The following is a 24,600-nucleotide window of genomic DNA, read 5'->3' as shown; positions in this document are numbered from 1 at the left end:
AATAATTTAAAGTCCCTTTCCACCCAAACCATGATTTAATGAGTCCTTGCAGTCCACAGCCCTGAAGCAGCAAAGAAATTCATACAAATCAACGACAAAGAAATTTATACTGCAACGAGGAGATTTGTGACTTTATCCTAGAGGTTCAAATGGAATCGAGTGGTCGGGGCAGGAGAAACTGCAATTGCTTGATGAACACAGACGTCCAGGGAAGTTATTCCCAAAAACGCGCCGAGGGAGCGAGGGCCAGCAGGCAGCGCCCAGACCTGTGCGAAGGCGGCCTGTCCCAGGTGCACACTCATAGCTGGTGCAGCACCCCACCCATCGCGACTCTGTCGCGACACGGCGGTGCCCACCCACCCACGCCCCTCAGGGCTGGGGTGGGAACCCCCGAACTACAACTCCCATGGGCGCGCGGGGCGGGAACTCCCGAACTACAACTCCCATGGGCGCGCGGGGCGGGAACCACCCCTCGCGAACTACAACTCCCATGGGCCCGCGGGGCGGGCGGCGCCGCCATCTTGGGCCGTGCGGCGGGGCGGCCATGGCCGCGGGGCGGGCGGCGCTGGCGCTGTGGGCCGTGGCGGCCGCGCTGTGCCGCCTGCAGCCCGCCCTGGCGGCAGGTGAGCGGCGGGGCGGCGGGACCGGGCCGCGGAACCGGGCCGGGGGACCGGGAGGGCGGCTTCCCCAGCATCCCGTGGCGGAGCGCGGGCTGCGAGGCACGCCCGCCCCGCTGCCCGCGTCCCCAGCCCGCCGCTTGTTGTGCTGGAGGATGGATCGAATCCTTTGGCTTTTCCTTCCTGTGTGTTTTAGATGCCAAGTGGAAAACGATAACTGGCCAAATTAAGAGAGCTGTGGAAGCCTATGAGCCGTGTGTTAAGGAAAATTGCAGCTGCCACCAAAGGTGAGAGTGGTTTCCTTCCGAGGGCTCCGGACACAGGAGGGAATACCTTCGGAGCGCTGGGATAACTGGGGATTAGAGCTAGGGAATGTTTTGTCCCAAAGGTGTCACATCTGCAGCTGTGGGACTGCCGCTGGTCACACACCTTGCTACCCTCTGCAACCGAGCATACATTTCATATGTGAGCACACAATAAACCACACACAGTGACATTTCTCCTAACACCCCACTTCTGCCGTCTCACTGTAGGACTGGGGCGGTTTGGTACCCTTAAGCAGCATTTTTATTTAAAGGAGGAAAAGGAATTTAGGAGCTATCATATTCTTCTGCCTTTAGGATTAAGGTTTCAGATGCAGAAACACAGATGCCCAGCCTCAAGCCTCCTATTTAAAAGTATCAGATGTACTCACTCATTTTGGGGTTTGAGTGCTATATTGACTTTTAAAATCAGATGAGTCATACTGAGCAACTATTTGTACACTGTTTGGAGTTTTTGATCTTCATTGCTCTTGAAATATTGATGAGGGAAAATCTCTTCTAGCTGAGCCTTACAGTCTTTTTCCTGAGGTTCAATCCAGATACAGCCTAAAGACATATCCTGATCTTTAAACATACACCCCACCAGCTCCTGCCCACCTTTGGGCCAAACACCTTCCCAAGCAGAACATGACAGACAATAATAACATGAAGTGAGGATGGCTGTGGATGTGCCATAGTGCTGCAGCCCTTTTCCTGTTCTTTCCATCCCTGCCAGGCTGCTCATGCTGTTGTGGTCAGACTATCTGCACAGTGGCAATTCCTGACACAGGCAATGATGCAATGTCTACCTCAAAGCAGAGAATGTTTCCTGACTGTGTGTATTACATGCTCCAAGCAGTTATCTCACAGGACTTTTAGACTAAATTTATATGAGTTGCATCCTCCTTCTGTGTTTTCTTATATTCATTAGGTTTGTGCTTCCACGCTGTGTCCCTGGAGCTTGCTGGTGATGTGCAGAAGTCACAGGATGTGCTCCTGTGCTCCTGGGCCAGCTTTCACTCACTCAGTGCTGCTGGGTGATGGTGTTCCATGCAGCTAGACTGTTACCTACATACTTGCAAGTGACTTTAATTCTCACATCAGAGTTCCGCTTTTAGCTGCAACAGCTGAATACACAGTATCTTCCCTGTGGTACATAATAACGGCTGATGGTTTTGTTGCAGTGTCTGGAAGCAGGACCTGGCTCCTTTCCGAGGTGGCATTTCCAAGGAGACAATGTCAGACGTGGTGAGCCGGAAGCTCGGCACCCACTACCAAATAATTAAGAACAAACTGTATCGTGAGCAGGACTGCATGTTCCCTGCAAGGTAAGGGCTGTGCAGAGCATCTGCTCTCCCTAGCTGGGACAGAAGAGACTGCAGGAGTCTGCCTCCTTGTAGCTCTTTGGCCATGTGTCATTTCTCCACAGATGCAGTGGAGTTGAGCACTTCATTCTGGGGATCATCCACCGCCTCCCTGACATGGAAATGGTGATCAATGTGCGAGACTACCCCCAGGTTCCCAAGTGGATGAAACCCATTATCCCAGTCTTCTCCTTCAGCAAGGTACACACACCTTTAAAAGCTGAGCATTTCCAAGATATGCATGTTCTTCTTTCTCTTGGGAACATATTTTTGAGGATGGTTCTTTGCAGGTTTTCTTTCCATCAAAATTGCTTGCTCCTTGTTGTCCTTTGTTTCCTTTAGCTTCCAGTTTTCTGAGACAGATCAATTTGATAGATCAGCTTTTCCCCTCATTAGCTCCTCTTCCAGGTCAAAAAGTGTACCTCTGCTGCAGTGGAATGATTTGTGGCAGTATTCCACCTGTTTGCTACAATACCTCTGTTAAAAGTGTAGCCATAGTTTATAAGCAATATTTAGAATTTTTGATCATACAATAATCTCATTTAATGTGAATATTTTAGTCCTTTTTTTTTGTGGTGCCACAAATGGGTGTTTCTATACTCTTGTCATCTTCTGTCAACCTTTTTCTCCTAGATCCCCTTTTCCACCTGAAAATGTGCACACACGTGCAGAGGTGCATGCATGCATGGAGACAATTGTTCTTTGCTTCTCTGTTCCCATACTCAAGAACCCTCCTGCATGTTTTCCTACCTCTCCCACTATTAAACCTGACTGTGGCATAGTGTCTCATCCTTTCCAACAAAATGTTCTTGCACCTCAAGCTTTGACTAATCTTGCTTTGCCGTAGTGTATGCCCTGTATTCCCCAATCCTTCATTTTCACGACAGATCCTATTCTTGGCTGAACTCCAGCAGGCAGTAAGATGCAATGAACTATTGGCTCTTGCTAGTTCAAACCCAAGTCTGTGTCTGCTAGCATCTTACACTTTCTGTAGCATCTTACACTGTACCTAAGTCTTCAGCTCATGCAATCTGAACTATAAGATGATCCATAACTGTTGCCTACTCCCCAGCGACCCTAAAATCCTCTCTGGATTTTCAGCACAGTCAATAACCGTGTTCATGCTGGATGCAGCAGTAAAACCAAGCTGCCTTGCTCTTTGACCATTGAACAACCTTAACTCTAACCAGCAGAACCCAAGTTTTTGCAAAGCAGGTTGCAGGAGTTTAATCTTTGCAGCTACATTCGTCGTTCTGCCCCTGGGTGCCCTGCAAGACCCTACAAGAAACTGAGCTCTGTGCTCACTGTTGCTCAGTACCTGAGCTGTAACCCCAACCCTATCTTAACTGAAACCCAGTGACCCATGCACAGCTTACATTTCAGCAGACAGTGTTAGGAAGACTTCAGGGTGCTGGTCCCATGTGCTTTCTAAAGCTGAAAGTATAAGGGATTAAAGTATTTTCCTGTTCTGCATCTCAGAAAGTTGATCATGGAGCTGTCATGGTCTGTTACCAGTGCTTGGTTGTAGCAAGACTGAGCAGATAGAGAAGCACAAACTCATTCAAGTTGGAAGGGATCTCAAAAGGTCACCCAGTCCAGCAACTTTGCTCAGAGTAGGAACAGCTCTGGGCTGCATTCTGCTCAGATCTGAGCATCCCTGGGGACATGGCATCCACAGAGTTTGACCTGTTGTCAGAATGAAAACGTATTTTCCACTATCTAAGAGAATTTCTTCTCTTGTAATCAAAGCCTGCTGCCACTGATTCTGGCTCTGCACTTCAGAAAAGTGTTCCTCCTCCTGAACTCTCCTATTAGGCAGTAGGAGATGGCATTTACATTCCCCCAAGCCTCTTCCTGTGCATGGACAAACCCATTTGTCAGTCCCTGTTCATAAATCATGTGCACTAACCTTCTAATTACCTCAGTGGCCTTGGACTCTCCAGTATCCCCAGGTGACAGATAGATGGATAATTGTGCAGGAAGTTTACCTCTAGTGCAAGGAAGTTGCCTATAGTCTGGTTTCATAGAAGGGTTTAGTCTTAAGTTCTGGTCTTCCCTCTGGTAATATATGGGGACTTAAGCAACCAAAAAGGAGTGAGGAACTGGAATTCTTACATGACCTGAATATTTAAGGTGAATTGTTAAGTGATCTCTAGGAAGTCTGGAATGAACTGAAGTGTTGGAAACCTTAATGTCAAAGTGTCTCTAAGGAGGTAGTAATGCCTCTTGACTTATCATCAGAAGAAATCCTTGGTTGCTACACATAGGCACAAACCTTTAGAAGGGTGAGTTGAGCTCAGGTCTATTTGCTAACTGCATCATGGATCTCTTTTGCTATTTTCTACATGAAAGTCCTGTCACCACACAGCAAGACAAGGCCTTTTATAAATCATTGAAGCATTTCAGTATGGAGCTATCTTCATATGAACACTGCCCAGGGAGGTCGTGGAGTCTCCTCCTCTGGAGACATTTCAACCCCACCTGGATGTGCTCCTGTGTAACCTGCTCTAGGGGGCTTAGACTGGATGTTCTCCAGAGATCCCTTCCAACCCCAGTAATTCTGTGATTCTGTAAGCCCAGCAAATGGTGACTGCAAAGCTCTTGTGGCCTCTTTTGCCTGCTCAATGGAGAAAGCCAACAGAGTTCCCAGAAGGAGCATTTGTTACTGGTGGGCTCAGTTAGTAGATATTACTCTCATTCTTGCATTACTCTCCTTTTTCTCAAGACATCTGAATACAATGATATCATGTATCCTGCCTGGACATTTTGGGAAGGAGGACCAGCTGTTTGGCCAATTTACCCAACAGGTTTAGGGCGCTGGGACCTGATGAGAGAGGACCTCAGGAGGTATGTTATGGAAATGGTTGTGTGCGGGGGGAGGTTTTGTGGAAGACAAAAATCCACCTTGTACTGGGCAGCACTGGGGCAGTGTTGATGTCCATAGGTCTGTTGGCCTGTGATCTGTCCTGCTACCTCACATTAACTACCTACAGTCTAAGTGCTGTATGGGAATCCTCCATGGAAACCTTGGATGATATCACTGGAAGTTATAATTAGCTCCTCTGTTTGCAACCCTTTAGCAGGGAATGCAGAGGACAAGCTATGCACATCCTTCATGCTATAAGGGCCAGATTGCTATCAGGTTTGGGGAGAGCAGGTTTGTCAATAAAGTAGCAGTTATCTTTTGCCTGCAGAAATCTCCCCTGACATACAGAAATATTTTTCTTTCTTTTCAACTACCTCTGTAGGAGCTGTGTTTTTTTCACTGCAGGGATGATCCAGGATGTTTGTATAAGCTTCTGGAAGGCTAAAGGAAAAGCCTTCTTTAGATCTGCTTTTACTTGAGTGTCATTGTGCAATAGAAAAACCTGGAATCATTCCTAAGAATCAAGAGCCACTACTGGGCTAAACAGAAAACCTTTCTAGCTAGGAGTCTTCCTTTTGGCAGGATCTTTTGACTTATTAGCAGAGTAAGGGGCTGCTATCCATGCAGAGTGACAAACCAAGTGTGCAACAGTGTGTGAACACAGAAACAAAACAGCAAAAAATATTTCTATGTAATTGACTTGACATTTGAATGCAAGGTTGAATCTTTCACTCTCCAAAATCTGAAGATCCACATGATTATTCATAGCTAAAGCTTAACATGTTGTAGTGTAATGGGGGGTAAAAAAAAAAAAAAGGCATTTACTCATCCTTGTGTTTTCACTTGTGTCACTGGGTTATAAGGAGATGCAAAGCTTGACCTGCACAGGTAGATTAGCTTGGGGGTCAGGACCTGCATGTTCCACCAGGTGCAGTAGAAAAGTGTGGCAGAGTTCCCCTGAGAGCTGGTGAGGCAGGTGACTGCACTGGCAGGAAAAAACCCCAGGTGAACAGCTATTTTGAAGGACTTGATTAGCTTTAGAGTGATTAGGAAAAACAATGAACTCCTCTGTTTTAAGTGCACTAGGTGGGTTTTTTGTTTCTTGATTGGTAGTTTTGTTTTGTAGTGGGAAATGACTGATTAGAAACTCTCTAGTCATTTTTCACTATCCATATTCAGTGAAGTGCAGCAAAATAAAGCCACAGTACAAAACGTGGATTCAACCTTTAGGTAAACTTTTAATACCCTTAAAGGTTTGGTGGGGGGCTGTGGGTGTGGCTTGTTTTGCTTGAAAGGTGTTCTGAAATGTAACCGAAATTATGTTGCCTTAAACACAATATTCACAGAAAAATCTGTTTCATTGGACCTGGCTGAGAGGTTTTTATGCTATAATGAAGAAAGTGATTTCCATCAAAAATGAAGAATAGAAAAAGACATCATGCTGTGAAAGCTGATGAGAGTGTTGTTTCATGGTTGTATTAAATCATTTATTGCCATGTATAAAAAATATTTTCAGATCTGCAGAAAAATGGCCATGGAAGAAAAAAATCTCTAAGGGATATTTCCGAGGATCCAGGTGAGCATATTTTCCTGCAACAGAAGATTCTACCAACAGAGGCTGTGACAGCTCTCTGTATGTAGAAATTCCGTGTCTCCTAGACCTAATCCCTAATTAAGTGTAACTCAGAGTGTGTTTTCCAAAAGTAAGGAAAGTGAGACCTGTTGTACATGTTGCACTATTAGCTATTCTCCACAAGAACTGCCATTTGCAACTAGTTTATTATAATCACCTAATACTGGAAACAGAAGTCGTGATGGATTTGCCACATTAGTTCTTAATGACTAAAACTGTCACCTCAGGAACCCACTTGTTTTGTTCTGTGAAGGAAACTGCAGGTGCTTGATACAAATTTAAAGATTTAATATTGCTGTACATGCTTCCTGCCAGTGCGAATGCTTTATTTGCTGTGCAAGTGTTCCACACTGAATGAAAAGTATTCTGGTCTTAAGTTACCTGAGTGGTGGGGGATAAGGGAAGGTTATTTTTGGCCTCTCTCCAGCGTTAAACCCCATACTTTGTTTGTTCCCCTTCCCCAGCAGGGAAGGATTTGATGGCTTACCAGGTAGTCTCAGCAAGTGATGAGGAATGTGTTTCAGGGATGTCATAACCTTGTTTATCAGCAGTGTTTTAAAGTCCTGTCAGAGGGATCACTGCTGAAGATGCTGAGCATCTCTTAATTCTCTCTGAGGTGGGAATTCAAACATTTGGCACCCATCAGGATAAAGGAAGCAGGATTTGTCCTGGAAATTGTTTAAAGAATACTGTTAAATATATAGCCATTCAAATAATTTTGGTGTACCCATTACTCATTCTCTTCTGTTAATATATCCTGGGACAGAAATACACTGTGGTACGCACTTCATAATGTTTTGGGGGCACACAGGGAGGTGGGTCTCAAAAAGAAGCAGTGCCTGTTAGCTGTGTTGAGTCATGGGAATTGGCAATTAGTGACAGCATTTCTTTTTCAGAACAAGCCCTGAGAGAGATCCCCTCATCCTGCTGTCCCGAGAAAACCCGGAACTTGTTGACGCTGAGTACACTAAAAATCAGGCTTGGAAATCTGAAAAGGTGTGTGGGTGTTTGTCTGTCTTCTGAGTGTGAAGGCCAGAAGGGGTGGCATTGCAGGATGGCTTTGATGAGAGAGAAACATCTTGTTGGAGAGTTGTGGGTGAGCATTTAGAGTGGGGGAGGGGTGCAGTTCCCTTTTCGGCCGCACCTCTCTGACAGATGAAAGGAAGGAGTCTCTAGAGCCTGGCAGGCCAAACACTTTTCTTCCTTCTACGCTTGTTGTTCAAGGAAAGAACACATAAGAAAATGAATCTCTGCCAATCTCCTCCTCTCCCACAACAACAAAATTGGCCAACCCTTCCCCTTCTGTCTCTGAGCTGCCTCTCTGGTGTTGTCAGTCTTCAAACCTTTTTCTGTTTTCTCCATTTCTTGATCATGTTGTGGATAACTTTCTGATAACTGTTGCTGATAACTTTTTAGTTTCTTACTTAGTCTACAGTCCAGCTCTCTCCAGACAGTCTTGGCTAATCCAGTTACACTTGGCTTCACACAGTCCATTGTCCCAAGCTGTTTTCCACTCTGTAGCTGCCAACAAAACATTATCATTTAATGTGTTTGTGCTGGCATTCACTTACAGGCAGTGTGTAATTTACTGAGCTTTTTTTCATGTTTGAAGGGCTGGGAATTCTTTATAATCCTTCTAACAGCCCACCAGAGAAGGTTTTCTTAGAAGTGGGAATGGAAGGTTTTGACACATCACCTTTGTTTCTAACTGAGAAGGAAAACAAGTTAAATCACCATTTGAAGCTTACTGTTTTGTTTTGGTTTTTTCTTAAATTCTCTCTATTTTAAGGACACCTTAGGAAAGCCTCCTGCAAAGGAAATTCCACTGGTTGATCACTGCAAATACAAGTAAGAGTTTTGATTAGTAAAGCTGTTCAAGGGCTGTGGGTTAGTCTTTCTTTGCATGGTGTAGGGTCTCATTTTATTTTAAGGTATAATTCAACAACCAGCTTCATGTAAATATGAAGGCTTGTGAGCAGATATAAGACAGCTGAAAATTTGGGAGCTTAGCATGACAAGTGCTGCCACTGGGTGTATGTAGTAAAAGAGGGAACCTGAAATCTGATTGAGTGGATCTAGTATTAATTCACACTTTTTGTGTTGTTTGGGAGAATGTGGTTTTGATTTACAAAGGTTTTTATTCTTTAACTACTTTAGTGAGGGTTTTTTGGTGTAGCACTCTCACAGATTTCTATGTACAATATAAACTCTTAGTGTATATGCACTTGTGTGTCAGATGTTTTGCTTTTTCTTCTGCTAGTTGTGATTCTGCCAGCCAGAATCTGCTGATAAAAGAGCTCAGTCATTTGGCTGAAATCTGTGTTTTTGTGCAAATGTGATTGACTTGTCTCATTTTGTATTTCACTAAACTGTAGCCCAGATTTCTCCCTTCTGTCACACATACACTGCCCAACTCTGATGCTCCCCAGCCCATCATGTGGTGTAGGCTGAAACCTTCTCCCACACTTTTGTTGTAGCCCAGGGTGGCAGGGTCAACATGAACTTCTGTCTGCTCCCTTCAGTGTAGGTGTTACAGCAGGCTGGCTTGGCTGAGGTCATGGATGGTGGCAGCTGTGTCTGGAATTGGCAGAGGCATTTCCTTGCTTCCACACCATCATTCTTGTTACATCTCTACATGTATTTGTTGAGTTCCTAATACAGTGAGCTCCTCGTCCCTGCCTTGAGATCCTAGTTAATACAAAGGATGTAATTTCAGATTTACTCCTTGTTATTTATGGCTGAACTAAGTTTAGCTGTAATTCCCATCTTGCCCAAAATATACATAATATATAAGCTCCATCTCACCCAAAATAGCTTCATTAAAGGAAGAACTCTCTTCCCCCAGACCAAAATGTTTGACTTCAAAGATCAGTTATATGTTCTGAGGAGGTTTACCCGTAGGAAAAACAGCTTTCCATATAATAGGAGAAGTGTGGGTTTGATAAAGAAAACAAGTAAGCAAACAAACATCCCTGTGAGATATAGTTTGCTAAGAGAAATACCCCCTTGCCACAGTCAATCCCATTTTACTAACTTGGCAGAAAATACTGAAAACAAAATTGTGGATTCTTTGTTATCTGCAAAGTCCATCTGTTGTGTGCTGGCCCATTTAACCTCCTAGGGTTGCATTCCCAAGTTAATATGAAACAATTACATTCAGATTAAAGCAGAATCCCAGAGGAAAAAATAACTTGGGATAGATGTGGCAAAGCACAACGATGAACAGAAAATCTGCACTGCAAGGCAAGAGAGAAATTTCCTTGTGGTTGACAGAATCTGTGTGACCGCATAGGGTCCATGTTGTGACCTTCCATGCCTTGGTGACAGTTGTCCATGAGACTCCTTCATTTTGTCACGGGCAGGTGCCTTTATCAAAGGTGAAGCCTCACACCTTGATTGTCTCACTGAGTTTTGAGAGGCAGCAGAAACTCACCCAGCACACCCTTAACTTCAGCTCACCTTTCCTGTGAGCAGCTTCAAATCAATGCCTTTCCTGTGTTTTAGTGACAGGTGTGCTGCTCAGCTGCTGCCTGTCAGGGATGGTTCACTGCTGCTTGGAGACCAGCACACCTCAGTGCATTTCCTCACACAAAACATGTAACCAGCTCGCTCTCTTTGCTCATTTTAAAGGTACCTGTTTAATTTTCGAGGAGTGGCGGCCAGTTTCCGCTTGAAACACCTTTTCCTGTGTGGCTCACTTGTCTTTCATGTCGGAGAAGAGTGGTTAGAGTTCTTCTACCCCCAGCTGAAGCCTTGGGTCCACTACATCCCGGTGCGCTCAGACCTCTCTGATGTCAGGTGAGAGGCTGCTCCATGGAACATTCCTTACCATGGGGAAGGTGGGATGGTTTGTGTTAGGCCATGAAGTGCCTCCACTCTGAGGCATCAGGCAAAGGCTTTTGGAGGTCATGGTATTTTCTCTTCATCACTGCCCCCAAAGAATCCTTTGCTGATATTACTCGGGGAGTACAGTTTCGCTGGAGTAACTCACACTCACTGAAATCAGCAGGCACTAGACACTTAAATTTGCAAGTGGGCAGCAGAGATAAGGGGGAAGGGAACTTATCAGTGGGCCAAAAATGTGTTAGCTCCCAGATTTCAGGATGTTGTCCAGAACTGATGTGAAACAGTCAAGAAGTTTCTTCTGTGCTCCAAGGTGAGCAGCACCTTCACCCACTTGTAGATTCTTAACCTCACCCTCCCCAACAATTTAGCAAAGGGATGGTGTTCTCCACTCAGCCAGTTGTTTCATAGCTTTTTTTGTGTGTGTCTTCATTTTAGGGAGCTCTTGCAGTTTGTAAAGGAAAATGATGCCATAGCACAAGAAATTTCAGAGAGGTAAGAAGTGTGTCCTTCCTGGCTATTAGGCAATCTTCTTCCAAAACGTTTTCTTACACTGCTTTTGAAGGGGCTGCCCATCGAAGACAACCCAATATTAGTAGGGTGCAGTACAACTGATCTTCTGCAATAACAGCAGGAGGGCTGGAGCACTCCTAACGAACAGGGGGGAGCAGAGAACAGGATGCTGTGCTCAGCTCTTTGGTTCACATGTGAGCCATGTCAGGAACCCCATGGAAAGCTGGCAAAGGTTGGGAGCTTTCGTCTCAGTATGAGTGAGCTGGCTCCTGGGAGCTGTGTCTGCACTGTAAACATTATCTATCCAGGCTGGTCTGAAGCAGCATGCATCAGTGCTGCTCTAGCTGTATGTGATAAGTGAAATCTGATATTTATTATCCCAGATAGCAAATACTGTCTTGAGAATAGCAAAAGCACTGCAACTGTCAGAGCTGTGAGCATGAATGAAAATTGTAAAATTAAAATAGACGGTACAGAGCAGTGCGTGTTGTTTCTCATTTGAAACAAGAGGGAATGTTGATATACATCCAAACCAAAACTAATGACTCTTGTAGGAGCTAGAAAACAATCCTGACTGTGCCTTGTGTGTCTCTAGGGGACGTCAGTTCATCACTGAGCACTTGGATATGGAGGACATCTCTTGCTACTGGGAGCATCTGCTGTCTGAATATTCCCAAACCTTGACTTACAAAGTGAAAAGGAGGAAGAGCTACAGCGAGATCCCTTCTGGACAGCTGAAGACAGAACTGTAGAAACTTCTCTGTTTTTTCTCAGCTCAAACTGATCACTGTGGAAATCTGAGGATCAGTATTAACTTATTTCTTGCTCTCTCAGACTTACCTTTCACACTGGAACTGCAGAGAACAGCAGTAGGCTGTTGGACATTGCTTCCAGGCCATGGGATATTGTCACCACAAGAATGTTAAGCAGCATGTTGGATTATGGCTACTTCATGGGGTGGTCAGTCAGGTCTAGAGGAGCAGTGTTAGCATTTAGGACTTAGTAACTACCTGTCTCAGAATGATCCTAAATCCCATTCAGTCAATGAGAAGCCTTACTGGACTTTTAACCAAAAGTCATGGGAAAGGACACAGATTGAGCTGCACTCAGCTGGCAAATACTTGCCCCTTTGTTTGGCAAATGTTTTCTCAGATGGGTGATGGCACTTGGGGTGTTAAGTGTTCTCTGACAGAAGCAGGTACTGGGATTTGGGGTAACCTTTTTGGATAGCTTAGAGTTGATGCTCATGTCTGGTGTTAGAGGTTGATGGTAAGGCTTTGACATGACCCTGAAAGGATCACTGATCCTTGCAGAGTTACCCTACCTACCTCACAGGGGAGCAGCAGGTGGTGGTGTGGCCATCATCAGTGATGTGCTTGGCAGCTGTGCTGGTTCATCCTCCAACAGATGAGCTGTCTGCCTGCACAGCCCTGCACAACTGAGCCCCTGTTAATTACCTCTCACCAGCTGCCTGGCCCTTAGGAACCCAGAGAAAGTATTCCAAGGTAGAGTCAGCACTTCTTTTTCCCAAAAGGGCAGAGTCTACTCTGATCACCTTCTGTAATCTTTCAGGGATTATTTGGTTTGTTTTTTTTTTGCAGGGGGGAGGGTTTTGAGACTGGTAATATATCTGCTCACTTGAGTACTCACTCTTCCCCACAGTGGTGCCTGGTTGAGGAAATGTCTTCAGTCACACATTAGCAGCTACTGTTCACATTTACCCATCTTGAGTTGGTCACAGGGTGCTTGTGCTCACTCTGTTTATGCCCACCACAGCCTCTCAGCTAAGGACTGCAATTCCTGAAATGCTCTGTGCCCCTTGAGGTGAGAGGCTGGGAGGGAGCAGCATCTTCTCTGGCAGCCAGACAGGAGGAGTGTGGGTGGCAGGAGGGACACAGGAGCCTCCTGAGGAGCACCCTTGATGGTAAAACAGCCTCAAGGCTGAGAGCAGAACATTATAATGGAAAAGGATGATAGCAACAGCTCTCAGGCCCGTCTGCAGTCAGTGTGGATCAAGGAAGAAGGAAATTGCATGGAACAATAACATTTAAATGCATGTATGCCCTCACAGCAGCCCTGGTACAGGGACACAGCAGGTGGCCCTATTGGTCAAGTGCTGGTTGCTGGGGCAGTGTGTTGGTTTTGGGACCAGTGCTGGGGTTATCCCATCCAGCAAAGCAAACAGAATGGGGCATTCAAAGAACCTGGTTTCCCAGGAAAACTGCGCCAGAGTAGAAAGGGTTTTCTGGTTTTCAATTTTTACCTAGGGGAGAGACAGCACTCCAAGAAACTGAATAGCTCTGTATGACATTTTAAAACCATTTGTAATGAAGTGCTTTTTGGAATAAAACAAACAAAAATGAAGTTTTGCTGGGTGCATGTTGCTTCATCAGAAGAGTAATAAGAGGTCTGCAGAGCCCCAGTGCAATGAGACTTGATTGTTGCACCTTGCCGAGGTGATGGTTCAGCAGGAGTGGGGGAACAATCCCAGGAATTCAATCCCATGGGTTAAAATACACACAGGAAGGCCCAGGCGCTCTCCTGGCGGGGAGCTTTCTCTCCTTTGGCGAAAAGCCTCACAAATGAGTCTTTGGTGGTTCATGACACCTCATACATGATCGCTGGATCTGTGCCAGCACAGTCGAGCCAGGAATGCCCCATCAGATGTTCCCCGAGGGAAGGAAGGGCTTACAACAGAGCAAAATTTTAGGGAAGACAATGAGCACCATGAGCCGTGCAGAATTTAGGTGAGCACCTCAAAGCCCATCGAAAGCTGAGCCGAGCGGTTCCGAGTTGTTCCGATCGGTTCCGAGTTGTTCCGATCGGTTCCGAGCCGTGCCCCGCCGGGCCGCAGGGGGCGCTGCCGCCCCGCCCGGTGCGGCGCTGCCGGCCCGGCCATGGCGGAGCCCCCCGGCCCTCCGCCGGTGTTCTGCCGCCCCGCGCCGCTGCCGCAGACGGGCTGGGAGCGGCTCAGCGAGCTCTGGCGGCGAGAGTGAGCGCCGGGCCGGGCTCGGGTGGGACGGGGCGGGATGGGGCTCTGCGGGGTCGGGTGGTGGCGGTGCCTCCCCGGCGCCCATCGCTGTCCTTGCCTTGCAGCGAGCAGCAGCAGTACCCGGAGGAGACGGTGAACATCGCCAAGGCGGCCTTCACGGCGGGCGTGGTGGGCTGGCTCTACGGGGGGCTGCCCGCCTTCGTCAGCGCCCGCAAGGCCTTCATCGAGAGCAGCCGCGGCGAGATCTTCCAGAGCCGCGCCGATGCCGTGGTACGGGCCGGGTGTGCGGGGGAGCGCCGGGCACGGCCGGGCTGCGGCGGCCCCGGAGCCTCGGCCTTGGCGGGCCCCGTGCTGGGAGCTGCCCTTGGAGGGGCCGTGTGGGAGCACCCAGGGTGGCCCCGTGTTTGTGGAACGCGTGTGTTTGCCCTGTTCTGGTACAGAAAGTTTGGTGGGAGTGTGTGAGGGCGTGCGGCCCGCCCGGTCAGCTCCTGCGGTGCCCAGGTTACCCAAATGGGGTCAGCTCCGAAGCAGCGTCCTTCCTTACCGTGAAAGCTGGCAACAAAGTTTACCGTCCTGTTAAGTCACTGATTAAAATGTCTCAAAAAGACTTTCTGCTTTTCAGTGTGCTGACAGGAGAATTCATAGTATCAAACTGGGATTGTACTCTTTTGAGTCATTTTTAGACCATTTAAAATTCCTATAGGACAGCAGCACAACAAAGAACATTTCATGACATTTCATAGATGTGTTTGAACTTCTAGGTGTTTGTTATTCAGTTAAAGTTGGTTACCTGAATTATAAGGAAGGAAACCCCTTTAAGTATCTGCCTGATGTAAATTTTGCAGCACTTACAATTAAATTTGGCCTCTGATGTGGTGGCCTGCAAATTACCGCTGCCTGGCTTCCCTCTGGTGACTTCCAGGTACATCTGAACCCAAGCTAAGCTCCTACACCACAGTGGAAAAGAACATTTATTTACTTTCATGGTATTAACTACAACATTTTAAATTTTTGTGAAGCTTCTGTTTATCACATATTTTATAAAACCTCTTATTTTCAAACTGTTAAGTGCCAGCATTAAACAGCAGAGCTTGATGGTATCTTAACATTTAATGTAGATGGTTATTATTTACTGATAGTTATTATTTATTAATACTTGTGAACTCATAGTAATGGAGTAGTTTCTAGTTTTCCTCCCCTCTCTGCTGCTTTCCAGTACAGTCCTCAAAGAGGACACCCAGGTGTCTTTCAGGAGGGGAGGGGGCTGTGAGCTGTGACATGTCCTCTGTGTCCCCTCAGCAATCTGCACACCGTGCTGGTCTCCGGAGCTTCATCCGCTACGGCTGGCGCTGGAGCTGGAGGGTTGTGGCTTTCACCACCATATTCAAGTGAGTGTTTCCTGATGGAGAGGGAGCACAGCTTGTGCTTGTGCTTGTCCTTCAGCACCAGGGGCCAAGAGCTTTCTGTGCCAGCAGTGCCCACAGCTCTGGTGATTGATTGCAGCTCCTGGTGTTGCCTTAACGCGAGTCTGGTTGATCAGGCATGAGCATGAAGAGGGTTTAACCTTTTAGAATTGCCCCAGAATTCTCATCTTCTAATGAATCAACACAAACCCTCAACGTGGAAGAGCCCTGTTTGTACATCAAATCCCTCCTCTTACTGACTTGAATACTGTTCTTCCCTTCCTTGACAGCTGCTTTCTGCTTTTGCTTCATCTCTTTTGGTGCTTTTTCTCTGAGGGAGTGTTAAAGTGTGTTGACAGTTTCTGGAAGCGCTTTCTAACCCACACTGGTTTTTGTCCTTTCTGCTATGTCTCATTACTCCTAGTTTGTATACACTGGTGTTACTCACAATTATTTTTTCTTGTCCTCAGACACTTGAGGGGACTGTCTTGTTCTTGAGCAGTTGCTGAATATCAGACCTACCAGTTCCATGTACCTGTTTGGGCCTTCAGACTTTTCCTACACAAATAAAACCAATGCAGAGTGTTCTACTTCCCTGATTTTCTTCCTTGGGTGTTTCAGTGCATTTCTGGCAGCTGATCATCAAACTAAGCAGGGTCTTCTGAGCAAAGCCCTGTTATAGTAGAAATACCTCCTTCCCTATTGTTCAAACTAGTAAATTTAAAAATTGAAGCATGCATTGACTCTCTCTGCAGGTGTGTTCTGTTTAAGTTCTACTTTTAAGATCCGACATTATTGATTGGTGTTATTTTATATTTCTGCCTCTCTAATTTTTTGTTCCTTTCTGAATTTCTTCCTCACTGTCTCTTGTCTTCTGTGGCTCCTTTTTGTTTAGTATCTGTTTTTAGGCTTAGTTAGTGTGCTGTTTGCTTTCTCTCCTGGAGGTTTTGATTTCTTTGAGTTTTCCTGGATTTCTTTGGATTTGACATGTAACCTTGTCATCTTCCACCAGGTGTCTCCCCTGCAGTCAGAGCAGCCCCTTTTTCACCAGCTCTTTGGAAAAAGTTCTGAACGAAGCTGTTTGCTGCTCAACACTGTTTCTGTAAAGCCCAGGTTGAAAATTTCATCCTGCAGTTGTGAAAACCTTTAAGTTTCACAATTAAAACCCGAATTGTTTGGGTTTATCTGTGTTGGGAAGGAGAGGAGGATTGCTGTTGGCTTGTCAGTGTCATGCAGGAGGCTGGGGAGCATGTGGCTGCTGAGCTGAGAACAGGGTGCTTTGGGGCTTAGCTGGTGTTTTAGGAAGAGTTGGTTTGCCTATCCCAGAGGGAAATCTGATGCCACAAGGGTAGGTGACCCTGCTGATGTCATGGGTGTGACTTTGGCTGTTGTGCTGGGTACTGTTTACAAGGCTGGATCTTACTGGCACAGGGATCAGCTTCTGGGGTAAATGTCTGTATCAGGACTGACTGACTGGTAGGACCTTTTCATTGCTCTAATTCTTTTATCCTTCACTGTGTTATATGTTCCTAGGCATTAGAACAGGTAGTTCACAGGAGTTGTGGATGCCCCATCCCTGGAGGTATTCAAGGCCAGGCTGAATGGAGCTCTGAGCAACCTGGTCCAGTGGAAAGTGTCCCTGCCCACAGTGAGGGCTTGGAACTGGATGATCTTTAACATCACTTCCAACCTAAACTATCCTAATGATTCTATATGATGGGGAAAAAAAATCTTTGATTTAAAAAAGGAAAGAGTATCTCAGATCCAGTTCCGTGGTCTGTGTCTGTGCAGCTGCCCGCAGTAAAGTCACAGAAGTCGTGGCTGGCATGTGTGTGCTCTGAACAGATGGGCAACTGGGCAGTTAGAGGCAACCTGAGGGCTGCCTTAATGAAATCCAGCTTTATTTCAGGCTGTATTTTGCTACCTCTTTTTCCATATGCCAAGAGACCTATAGGTTGGATATTAGAAAGAAGATTTTCACAGAAAGAATAATAAAGTATTGGAATGCTTTGCCAGGGAAGGTGGTGGAGTCACCATCCCTGGATGTATTTAAAAAAGACTGATGTGGCGCTTGGTGCCAAGGTCTAGTTGAGGTGGTAGGGCATGGGTTGGACTAGATGATCTTAGAGATCTCTTCCAACCCAGCTATTCTGAGATTCTGTGATTGCTAACTTCTGTGCCTTACCTTTGCAGCGTGGTGAGCACGGGCCTGTCTGCGTACCGCGATAAAACCGCCATCAGTAATTTTGCTGCAGCAGGAGGTAAGAGTGCTGCAACCTTGCGTGCTTCTGTTTGTGAGCAAGGGTCGTAGCAAAAAGCATAAGCAAGCATCCACATCCCTTGGGCTTGAGCAGCTTCTGTGCTCTTGGGTTTTGCTTCTTGTTCCACTGACTTTGCTCCATTGTTTGCCTGCCATGTGCCTTTATTTGTAACAGAGATACTGATGCACTGCTGAAAACATCGGGGAGTTTTGTGGTTATCAGTCCATCTTCAAGATACTTGCTGCAGTATTTTGTGTGAAAAATGCTTGTGTGGGGTAAAGGCAACACTTGGTACATAACCTGTACTCATAAGCACCTATTTACAGGGAAAGCATTTTTTATTTCCACTCTTGGTAACAATTCTACACGCTGTTTGTAGGCTGCCCTTTTCATGCTAAGCTTTGCATGCCCACTTTTGGCAACAGGGCTCTGGGTGAGTGATCTGCTTGTTCAGTTTTACAGGCTTTATTGCCCTTACAGTTGGATACACTTTTTACTGATCCTTTCTGCCTTACATGGCAGCTACTATTATTAGCTATTGTTTCACAGAAAAAAGGCTGAGGGAGATCATGCTCCAGCCTAGAGAGAGCTTGGCTTTACTTTCATAGATACTTCTAAGATACAGGAAAAACTTTGGCAGTTTTTCTGATGCAAAGGAACTTTGTGCAGTGTTTCAGTGCAGGGACCATGGTGACTATGTGGTGAGGGTCTGTCCCAGTGGCCAGGGCACTTGGTTTCTGCTCTGTTAAAAGCAGATGTCAGCTCACAGAGAAGAGAAACGCAGCAAAGCAACTCCCTGTGTTGGTGTGAGATGTCTGTGGCTAGCTGTTTCTAGTTTCAGTGGGTTTGTTCTTTTTTTAGCCTTCACAGGAGCCCTGTTCAGAATGCACTTGGGCCTGCAGGGCCTGGCAGGTGGCATCGTGTTTGGAACAGCATTTGGGTGAGTTGTGGCTGGAATCACAGGTGGGGCTACAGGAGCTTCCCTTCCTCTCTTACCTTGAGGGATTTTCTCTGTCTCTCTTGGGACCTCATGATGATCACTTTTCTTCCAATCTTTAAACTTTTCTTATTTGTTTCTTGTTCTGTGTTTTGCTGTTCTCTCAGTAGTGAGAGTTCAGTGCTCTCAGTAGAGCATCTTATTTGCTGCTGTTTGCTTATTAGAGGGAACAATACAGGCTCCACCAAAGCTAAAATGTGAAGCAGCAACCATTAGGAAACACTGAGGGAGCTGCATGGCTGGGCTGTAAGGTGACACGCGTCTTCATGTGTGTCTTGTAGTCATGAGTCTCCTGAAGTCCCCTGGTGCATGGAGGAGCCCATGCTTCTCTCTCAGAGGCTCTGTGCTTGTGGATAATGACCTCTAACTTTGGAGAAAGCTGGCTTTTCAAGCAGGGCTGGGATTTCTTCTTAAAATGCTGACCTGTAAATATCCTCACAAGTGAACCTGGGGATCCTACCTGAAAAAGAGAATGGATTTATTTGTGCTGCTTGGCACCATCAGGGTGGTATCAGCTGTGGGCATGCCTGGAAGCAGCCCAGGGAGCTTTACCAGTGAAAACACAAGTACTTCTAGAGCTGGATGGAAGCTGAGCAGGGATGTCACTGTCTGAAATATGGTTTAGGTGTTCTATGGGATCTTCACTGGGCACCATAAATCCTTCCACCCCTTTGTCCTGTGTGTGCCTGTCAATGAGTAAATTCAAAATACATTGTCACAGGGGCTCCAGTGGGTCACAGCTGAAGAGAGGCTGGGTTGGTGGGTGACAGTAGAACAGGAGTACCTTAGTCTTGATGTGATGTGAGTTCTGGGCAATGTGACACTCCCCTCATGTGGCATCCTGCATGCTCCTTTTGCTGATGCCAGTAAGTCACTGCTGTTGTGTGTCCCCTGGGTGACTGGTGACTCCTCTGCTTCCTCCTTCAGGGTTCCTGCAGGAGGCCTCCTGATGGCCATGTATGGCTTGGCTGGTGAGACCTTGCAGGAGAAGAGGCGTCGCGAGCGCAAGGAGCTGTACGAACAGAGGCTGGCAGAGTGGTGAGGAACAGCTCTGCCCCTTCCACTCGTGGGCTAGGAGGGGGTCTTGGTCTGTGGGTTTCAATATTTAGAGAAACCATGACACACTAGGCTTTCTAAATCTCACTTCTTTAGTTTGTTGTTGTTCACATACCAGTCTTAGAAATGCTGGTTTAATCTTCCCAGTCTTTCCTTTATTGCTGCCTTCTTTCCATCCCTATTAAAGAGAGGAAAGAAGGAGGATAGCTGGAGGCTTGGGGGGAAAAAAGGCCATTACAATGGTCATGTGAATTACTGAAACTTACTAGTTCTGGAAGAAATTTCCAAGAGCTCGGATTCTAGAGTCGTGTCTCTGTCAGGAGAATACAGGAATAAAATTGTTTTGCACTCTCTCTTCTCTCCTTAGGCAATCCAAGCTCAGTATTACTGAAATCTTAGGTGAAACAGAAAATAATGCCCAGGGAAGACCAGAGATGGAGAGAGCAAGAGAACTGAAGAACTACTGAGTCTTCTCCACATCTCTATTGTAAGAAGCATTTTGATCCTGCTTGTAAAAGCCTTCAGTCAAGGGATCATGAAGTTGTCTGTGAATGCAGTTGTATCCTGTGAAAAAGTGTTTTGCTGAAAACATTGTTCAGGGATGGATATCACTGCACAAAGAGCTTGGGAGGGCCAAACCTGTTCCACCTGAGAAGGTGGAAATACAGACTTCACAGACCAGGAAGTATCATCCAGGTTTGGCAGGAAGTGAGGGCTCCAAAGCCTCATGTAGAACTCATTTCACTGCTGAAAATGTCCAAACCACCAGTGATGTAGAAATACTCAAGGTAAAGAAGCCTATGGATGGTTCATGTGCTAAAGGTGCCCTGATTCCAGAAGTTAATTATGCCCTGGTGAAAGCTGCTCTTCAGACAGTGCCTGAAGAGCTTGGTTCCTACAAATACTTGGGGGGTATTTGGAAGTCAGTGTGGAGGAGCTGAGAATTATATGGATATAGCCTGAAAAAGGCATAATTTGGGTTCCTCAACAGAAGCCTGAGGGGGCCACAGAAAACAAGACTTATTTCTGGTGCTGATGGTGGAAGACTTGGTACTGTTAGAAGTGCCTCTAATTTCATTTGCAAGTTGGAAATTCGGGGGTGACCTTTGGGGGAAATGTAGTTCAAGACACTCAATAAAGCCATCCAGCAGTGGTGAGTGTGTCCATGATCTCTTTATGTCAGTACAGTAGGTACTCCATGCTAATACAGTGTTGGTACTAGAGAAGCATCCTTGAGTCATATTCCTTGAGAAGAAGTCTAAGATCCCACCAGACATTCCTCTACCCAGGCAGTAACAAAGGCAAGAGGCACGAGAGTTGCAACTCTGTTATTTTGTTCCAGAGATGAACTGTTAAGTCAGAGCTGTTGCCTGTGGGTGGTGCTGGAGTTACTGTAAAGTGTGCTGTCTGTATTCATAAGGGTGAGGTGGCCCAGCACTGTGTCACCCCAAAGCAGGAGGTCAGAATTCCTCTTCCATTTCTCTGTTGGAAATCTTTTTGTCCTACTAAAAGGAATTACATCCTGACAGGATTTTTGGGTGTTCTTCTCATAAGAAAAGAATCTGTTCTGGTTGAATGCTTTTCCAAATAATTACTGTTGATTGAAATATGAACAGTCAATCCCACAGAGTGTATTCCACCCACCCAAAGCAGATTTTTGGCACAGTTTGCTTTCAAGAAGATGTTGTATTTTCTGACTCCTGAAGTGAGCATTTGATTTTTTTAAACACCCCAGTGTAGCTCATTTTTCTACTGAGGAAATGTGTATTTCAGTGCTGTCATCCACCAGCTCTGATTTTCCTTTTCTATGTGTAAGGGAAGGATCTGCATAAGCAGAGGTATGGATATATCTTTCCCTCCTCCTGTTTTAAGTTCTGCATATGTTGGTGTTGTGTCCTTTGCCCCGTACCCAACTCCCCCCCCACCAAAAAAAAAGAAAATCTAAGTCACATTTTTGTCATTGTGCTTACACAGCGGCATCTTATCTTCTTCTTTTTTATCTTCTTTCTTCTTGCTATTACATCCCCACCCAATATCCCACACTCTTATCTGTACAGCAGCTCTGATGGCATTTAGCTGTGTCATTGCTCTGCCTCTATTCCTGTTTGGTGGTATTTGATGTGATGCCTAAAGAATACTAATTTTCCTGTGCCTGACCATTGATGCAGGGATGTTCTTCCATGGGAGGGAAGGCAGAGCCAAGGTGTAGCAGTTGTGTGGATTTTCTCTCTGTGCCAGGGAGGGCTGCTACATGTTCTTATGCTGCTGATAGACTTCCAGCTACACTCAGATTAGCAGCCATTTGTTTCTCAGTTTCTTGCTGAATTTAGTTCCCTGCACTTCCTTATTTCTTAGACTCCCGAATAAGGAGTGAAGAATTGGTTCAGAGCTTGTTTTTCACATACACCTCTAAGGGATTCTTCACATCCCCACTCCCTCCACCCCCAGCAAAAGCACAGCACTGGAATTATTAACCCTCCACTTTCAGAGTAGGTAACCCAAGTACCATGGGTACAGTGAGAACACCTTACACTAGGTTTTGCTTTTGCAGAGATCCTCCTCTTTGGAGAAGGATGATCTGTAGGTACACTGCTCAGCTAACCCCTGGTAAACTGACAGATGTGAGGAGTGTGGAAGCCACAAGCTGGGTTACCTGAGTGTCATTTTGTCATTGCTGCAGCACACCAGACAGAGCTGTGGCTGGATGCCAGCTGTACCTGGTACAGCTTTGTCAACACCTGCATCCCCTACCTGGATGGTGAAATGGTGGCTAACATGGATAACAGAGGTTCTACCCAGTGCATAGACAGACATCTTTTATTACTAAGGAAAGGAAACTGACTTTACAATTTATTTTTTAATACAATTAAAGGAGGAACCCCAGGAAACAACATTATATACAAAACACCCATGGGAAACAGAGCAGCTCACTTGACACAGATATAAAGCTGAGAAGGTCTCACAGAAACCATTTATGTGCAATTCACTGAATGCAGCATAAGGCAATAGAAAACATGATCCCGAGTATTAGTGCTTAATGAAAAATGAACCAAATAACCTGCCCTCAAGCATACGAAAATAACCTGATGCTAGACATATGTCAGTGAAATTTTTGGTTCCCTTTGGAAGGAGTTACTGAAAGTGTTACTGGAGTCTGTGGTGATGTAGAAAGGTTTGGCACAATGCAAAAGACAAACTCTTCTGGGGGAGGCTGTGCAATCACTGCTCAGGAGCACAAGTAGAGCACGGGACAGTGAGAGAGAAAACATGCTGGTGCTACTGGCAGAGCTGTGGTGTGGCTGGCAAGGTGCAATTGCAGTGTGGTTACAGGGAAGAACAGTGTTGGAAATCAGCAAAGTTGGAAGTGAGTGCCAAGAGAGGGTGATCAGCCTGCAAGAAGCTGGTGGTTTGTGCTGGAGCAAGAATAGGCTGAAAGAAGAGGAAACCTGAAGAGTGTGAGACATCACTCATGCACCAAGTCCTGCAATAGGGTCAGGCTGCCTTTTGGAAACACTCTGTTTCTCTCACTTGTGTTCTGTTTGCAACCAGAACATACAAGTGCAATTGTTTCCTTATCCCCCAGCTTACCTCCTTTTCTCTGTCAAAAACTCCTCTGTAAGAATGTTCTGAAGTTCCCATTACACTTGGTACAATGGGAAAGCAGTAAAAAAGGTGATGGCACAGCCTACTCTGCAGGAGTAGCAAAGGAGCATTGTCTTATTTTTTACTTTATCTCAGAGTCCAGTATCCTATAAACCACTTTTAATCCTGCTATTTTCTCCAGCAGTTTATGAATATGTACCAACTAGGAAAAATGAAATGGATGGACTGTATCTCTGCTGTGTCCTAGGAAGATAAGCAGCTCAAGTGACAACACATCCCACAAAGAGGATGGCATTGTGCTTTCAGACTTTGATTTGCCCTGATATCGTGGATAGAGCAGTGCAGGAATTGGTGCAGCTTGCAGAGCAGAAGGGAAAAACATTCCAGTCAAACTCAGGGCAGGGTTGATTTAGGTTAGTAGGCAGAGTTACTTAGGAGGCTTATTGGGGGTTGGGGCATTTTCCTCCTTTCCCCTGAAAATGAGAAACCATTTTATCCTACACAGTAGGCAAGAATGTCACCTGGATCAGATGAGTCCTGTCCAATGTTAGCATCCTGTAGGGAAATTCCTTCTAGTCCTGGCTGGGTAGAGAGAACACTGGCAGAAAGCAGCAACGTTCAGTGTGAAGTAAGTATCCTCATGTTGCTGTGAGAAACTCCCAAAAATCTGCAGAGCTTTCCCTAACAAGTATCCCACGACAGACGTACACAGGGCAGCAGACCCACGTTTATGAAGGAGGGCCCTGAGTTACACACTGGCTGTCACACACGTTCCAATGGTTGTGGGTGGGAAGGAATGCCCATGAAAGCTTGGCTTGAGTGCCCTCACACAGCCATTCAGTGGAGCTGTGCCTCAGTGCTTGGCTTGGCAAGGCTGTCCTTTCAGGAGAGAAAGGTTATGAGAACTTGTGCCACTGCAGAAGATAAGCTATATTAATTAGCTCTTAGGAATGCTGCCAGCGTGTGTCATTCCTTAAAAAGTCTTGTAGCGCTGCAAATAAGCATGGACTCACTTCCAAGGTGTCTTTTTTACATGAAAAACGTGTCCACTGTTGCTCTTTAGGGGAGAAGGGACGTGTATCTGTAATGGTTGAATCCAAATTCTAAGTCCTCCAGTGGGAAGAACAGATACTTGTGTGAGGCAGAATAG

At 45.9% G+C, this 24,600-nt stretch overlaps 2 protein-coding genes across 2 annotated transcripts; both read left to right on the top strand.

The window, feature by feature from the left end:
- The first annotated feature begins 544 nt into the window (after positions 1-544).
- On the top strand, positions 545-13,502 carry LOC117011091 (protein O-glucosyltransferase 1-like). Its single transcript, XM_033086362.1, has 11 exons — positions 545-623; positions 814-904; positions 2,104-2,247; positions 2,349-2,484; positions 5,009-5,130; positions 6,666-6,725; positions 7,679-7,778; positions 8,572-8,630; positions 10,413-10,580; positions 11,064-11,120; positions 11,734-13,502. The coding sequence occupies exons 1-11, from the start codon at positions 545-547 to the stop codon at positions 11,888-11,890; spliced, it is 1,173 nt and encodes a 390-aa protein (XP_032942253.1). The 3' UTR covers positions 11,891-13,502.
- A 522-nt stretch (positions 13,503-14,024) lies between these two features.
- Positions 14,025-21,004, top strand: LOC116992982 (complex I assembly factor TIMMDC1, mitochondrial-like). Its single transcript, XM_033053164.1, has 7 exons — positions 14,025-14,130; positions 14,235-14,400; positions 15,430-15,518; positions 17,727-17,794; positions 18,656-18,734; positions 19,719-19,829; positions 20,215-21,004. Exons 1-7 carry the CDS (start codon positions 14,036-14,038, stop codon positions 20,312-20,314), a joined length of 708 nt encoding a protein of 235 aa, XP_032909055.1. The 5' UTR covers positions 14,025-14,035; the 3' UTR covers positions 20,315-21,004.
- The last annotated feature ends 3,596 nt before the right edge of the window (positions 21,005-24,600 follow it).

The sequence above is a fragment of the Catharus ustulatus genome, chromosome 2, assembly GCF_009819885.2.
Source record: "Catharus ustulatus isolate bCatUst1 chromosome 2, bCatUst1.pri.v2, whole genome shotgun sequence".
Taxonomy (NCBI): Eukaryota; Metazoa; Chordata; class Aves; order Passeriformes; family Turdidae; genus Catharus; species Catharus ustulatus.
Note: the sequence above shows the minus strand (reverse complement) of the source record. Positions and strands in the feature narration are given on the sequence as shown.